This window comes from Rhamphochromis sp. 'chilingali' (genome assembly GCF_963969265.1).
Source record: "Rhamphochromis sp. 'chilingali' genome assembly, chromosome: 12".
NCBI lineage: Eukaryota > Metazoa > Chordata > Actinopteri > Cichliformes > Cichlidae > Rhamphochromis > Rhamphochromis sp. 'chilingali'.
Window position 1 is genome coordinate 20,230,100 of NC_137939.1, and position 4,463 is coordinate 20,234,562.

Consider the following 4,463-nt stretch of genomic DNA (forward strand, 5'->3'; position numbering starts at 1 on the left):
AAGTGGCACTTTAAAAAAAAAAAGCTTTATCTCATAGTCTCGGTTATTAAAACGGACAGAAAGCAGAATTTGCCAAGCACTGCTGATGATGATGGATTTCTCTAACAGTTGCCATCTTGTGATCTTAAAAGCTGCCTGTAGATTCAAGTATTTAGGCCTAGGAAGGAAAGAAGAAATATCTCTAGAAATGCATCCCAATAATTGTAATGGCCCTTTAGGGAAATGATTTATAAACACATAATGTTTTCCCACTGATTTAAATCTAAAGCTGTGCATTTTGTCCTTTGCTTCTTCTGTGCACAACCTTGCAGACCTCATTGAGGAGCATGTATGTGCATGTGTGTGAGTAGCATTCCCATCAGTGTGCATGTCTGTGCGCACGTGCACATGTGCCAGAGTAGCGGGGTCTGCGTCTGAGTGGCTGTGAAGTGTTGGGGAGGGAGGGGGAGGGAAAAAAAAATAGGTCACCCCTTAAAACAAAAAGCTTGCAGTCAACAGCGCAACCGTCTGCTGAATTTTCATTGGTGGGCTTGTCTCCATGGTAACAGGTTAACCTTGAGGCAGTAGTCACATGGCTGAGCGAGTCTTCTGCTGTCTTGGAGAATACAGCGTGCGTCGTATGACATCCGTGATCACAGTGTCACCCACTCGGCGAAGAGCTATCACAGGAAGGAAAAAAGGAAAACAGCCCAAAACAAACGAGTAGGAGATTCTGTAGGTGTGAAGATGATACCACGTTCACAGCTTATGTGATGTGATAATCTCGCTGTGAGGAGCATGAATGACTGAATAAACATGAATGAATGAGGCCGTCAGACGCAGTCAAAGTGCATGATGGTGAAAAAACAGAGGATCAGAGAGAGACAGAGGAGAGATAACACTCAGCATAAGGTCACAAAGTGGCTGGGGAGTCCGTTTTTTCTCCAGAAGGATCAAGAGACGCGAACACGACAGGAAGGTGATCTTTTACTGCTCATTTTTAGCCCTGAAACATTATTATTTACATGTTCACAAGTGAGCATTAACACACCGCACCCAGCAACAGATCAGTCAGTTAAACTGAGAAGCACAAGGATGTTTCCAGCTGCTCACCTCAAACCTCTAAATTGTGATTCAGGTGAGTCCGTGTGCATTTCCTGTGCTGTAAAATTACACATTTCTCAAAGGTAATAAACACACTATAAATCATACTGGAAGAAGCTTAATGTGAGCTATACTGACCCCTTCAGGCCTTAAAGTGCATTGCAGAGAGGAGCAAGGCGGCCTGTGCGTGAACCCTGAGAGGAGCTTTTAAAGTATTCAAGCATGAGCATGTGACCGTCCGTGACCCAGCACCTTACAGACACACAATGTCAAACTCCAGCAGTAACTTGGAGTGGTGGATGTGAGGGATGAAAACTGAATCTGTATCAAAATCTCATGTTTTTCATACCCTGAATCCAAGATTTATATGTTTTACATTTAAATCCTTATCTAATCCCTCCTCTTATGTGACTTTACTATAAATTAAAACAACAGCTCTGCTTCAGACATAAGTTTATCCCATTTCATACAGAAAAATCCTTCTAGAGCAGTGTGAAAGTGTGAAAGTTCACTGAACACTTTCTTGTTGCACCAGCTATTCATAAACTCAGACTTGTTTCCTTTGTAACTATGTATTTACAGTAAATTTTAATGCTTTAATTTGATTTATAAGACACAATAAACCCTACTGGATAAAAAGTGCTCACCTTTTTTACTTTTTGCTCTTTTTTATGTCGAGGACAAAAGAGAACTCTTTTCAGTTGAAAAACGTAGTGATCTACAACAATGTTATTTCCAATATTTAATTGGTTTAATTGGCATTGGTTCAAATTCACTGCCCGACTGGAACCCTTCCTCTGCCTGCGTGGGGTCCCTCCAGCACCCACAGCTTCCTCTCACAATCCAAAGACTTGCATGTTAGGTTCTGCATTGGCTGTAGATGGTTGTCTGTGTCTCTTAGCCTGTGAAAGACTGGTGACTTGCCAGGGTGTATCCCACCTCTCACTCCATGACAACTGAAATAGGCCGCAGCCCCTCTATGATCCTATGAATTGGATATGTGGAAGAAAGGGGATCAAATGCTGTGTAAGTGTAATTACACTGTGTTTATGCCATTACTTTTATATGTTCCCAGTTCCTTTATCCATATTTCTCTCTTAATGCTGTTTTTACCTTCCATGTTTTACCTCTGTTTTGTTAATCCACCTGCCTGAACTGGAAAGCACTTTGGGTCCAAGCCAGTTGTTTTTAAATGTGCTATAAAAATACAAGTGACTCAACAACTACGTGCAAATGAACATATCCCCAATTTATAACAGGCTTCACCACACTAACTTTTATAGCCTGTAAATCCTATACATCACTGCTGCGTTCTATGTGAACCAAATACCCAGAATATAATATTAGCCTGAGCCGTTCAGATGAGTGCAAAAGAGTTAATTGGTTTTAGTTTGCTGCTATCAAGATATGGTTGAATTACATTATAACAGTAAAGGTCTAAAATTATGCTCACAAAATGGTCAAACTAATGACCAAACACGTGACCTATAATGGTGGTAGGGTTCATGCAATCAGACGTTTCACACTCAATCTAAATTGTGTGAAATGTCTTTCTTCTTAAAAACACACATTTCTCCAATGGAGCATAGTCAGAGCTACGTTTAGACACAACTGGTTTTATCGATAGAGATCAGTTCATCTGCGACTTCAAGAATCACACAAATACCTTCAAAATTGTCTGTTGTGCTGTTCACCCCCAAAAAGAAGCACCTCTAACTTTTCATCTAGCACCACCATGAGGATGAAATTTATGGGGGTTTTTTTAAATGTGAAACTTCCAAACAATTATAAGATGAATTACATGTATTCATTAATGTCCATTAATGAAGAAAAAAATTATTTAACCACTTCTACAGCCACAGACAAGTTCACCAATCACCAGTTAACCTGACAAACGTGTCTTAGAACTGCGAAAGGAAACTGGAGGAAAGCCCACATGTCTGCAGGCTCTCAGTCATCCAGGTCATGGTAGTCTTAAGAGCTTCAAAAGAAGGCGACTGGACTTCAAGCTCGTAAGAGGAAAGCCACCACACGCACAGGGAGACAGCCTAGCAATCAGCAGAAATCGAGCCTAGAAACTTCTTACTGTTGGTGATCTCCTAATTTTTATTCAAATAATATCATATGTGAGCTTTTCTTTGGTCCAATCTGCTGTACTTTGGCTTGGTAATATGTAAAACTGAGACTGTGAACAAGGCAAACATTACCTGCTACTGTGGGCATGTTTCCATACTGATGCTGCCTCACGGTGCTGCTGTATTGAACTGGAACTCCCTATATGCATGACAGATTTACACATTACTACAGTCAAAACTACTGAAGACATTCACTATATTTTAATTGCCCAACTAAATTTAGTACATTACTCTTTGAACTTACTCCTTTACTCTTTGGCTCTTACTAAGTTCTGGATTTAATAACAGCTGGTGCAACCTGGACCCATTTAATAACGTTATTGGATTATTGTTTTACTGCACCTCAAAGGCAATGGCACTGCTTTACTGTTCAGTATTAAAATATTTAAGATGAGCAGAACAAAATATCCCTCATGCACAAACCTGGACTCAGACATCATCTTCAGAGGAGTAAAAAAAATAAAATTTTACAGTACACAAAAGTAAATATAACAATTTTTTTTTGCTAGTCTACACCTGAAGAGGAGGATGCACAACAGTTTTCAAGTAGTTTGTGTTTTCTTTCACAGAGTCTCACAAATGTTTGAGTCAGTGTGGCAGCTGCTCCTGGTCCTCTTCATCACTCCAGCTGTCGAAGCCATCAGTCCCAAAGTAACGGTCCCCAAAGTCCCCCTAAAAAAACACACACAGCAGGCACTCAGAGCGGAGCAGACATCGCCCCCGAAGCCAGGCAAGAGAAATATGTAACGATAAGACACACTGAAAAACACAGTGTGAAGAGATAGTAAAGCTAAATAGCTGTCAGGCGGCGGCTGTGTGAAGGCAAGAGAGGACCCAAATGCACGGCTCTAGACACACGGGGATGAACTCAAAGGCCGGTCTTTATTAACAGGAACATAAGAAGTCATATAAAACTATACTGGGAGCAACTAAAAGCTGAGGCGCTGGGAAGACACAGAAAATGCACACAACCTAGAGGGACGACGCAACACAGAACAAAGGGACACTCTGACATAAATACACAGAAGGTAACGAGGGAAGTGGGAACACACGGGGAACACAGCTGAAGACAATTACTCATGGCCGAGCAGGGAGGACACGAAACTGATGATACTGACACCAAGATGTGGACCTTAAACACAACACAGTATACAGAGATGAGCACGGAGAGAGAGAGGCAGAGAGAGAGGCAGAGAAGAAGGATGAATACGAGGGGATGAGGAGAACACAGAACACATAGGATGG

The 4,463-nt window shown here is 41.3% G+C and overlaps 1 protein-coding gene across 1 annotated transcript in view; it reads right to left on the reverse strand.

Annotated features, from left to right (window-relative positions):
- Positions 1–965: 965 nt before the first annotated feature.
- The window catches only part of uckl1a (uridine-cytidine kinase 1-like 1a), a gene marked incomplete at its 5' end in the record, with an annotated part of 20,131 nt that continues 16,633 nt past the window's right edge, over positions 966–4,463 (reverse strand). The window contains 1 exon segment of the mRNA XM_080897968.1: positions 966–3,888. Within this exon segment, the coding sequence (XP_080754094.1) occupies positions 3,807–3,888 (82 nt within the window). The 3' untranslated portion in view covers positions 966–3,806.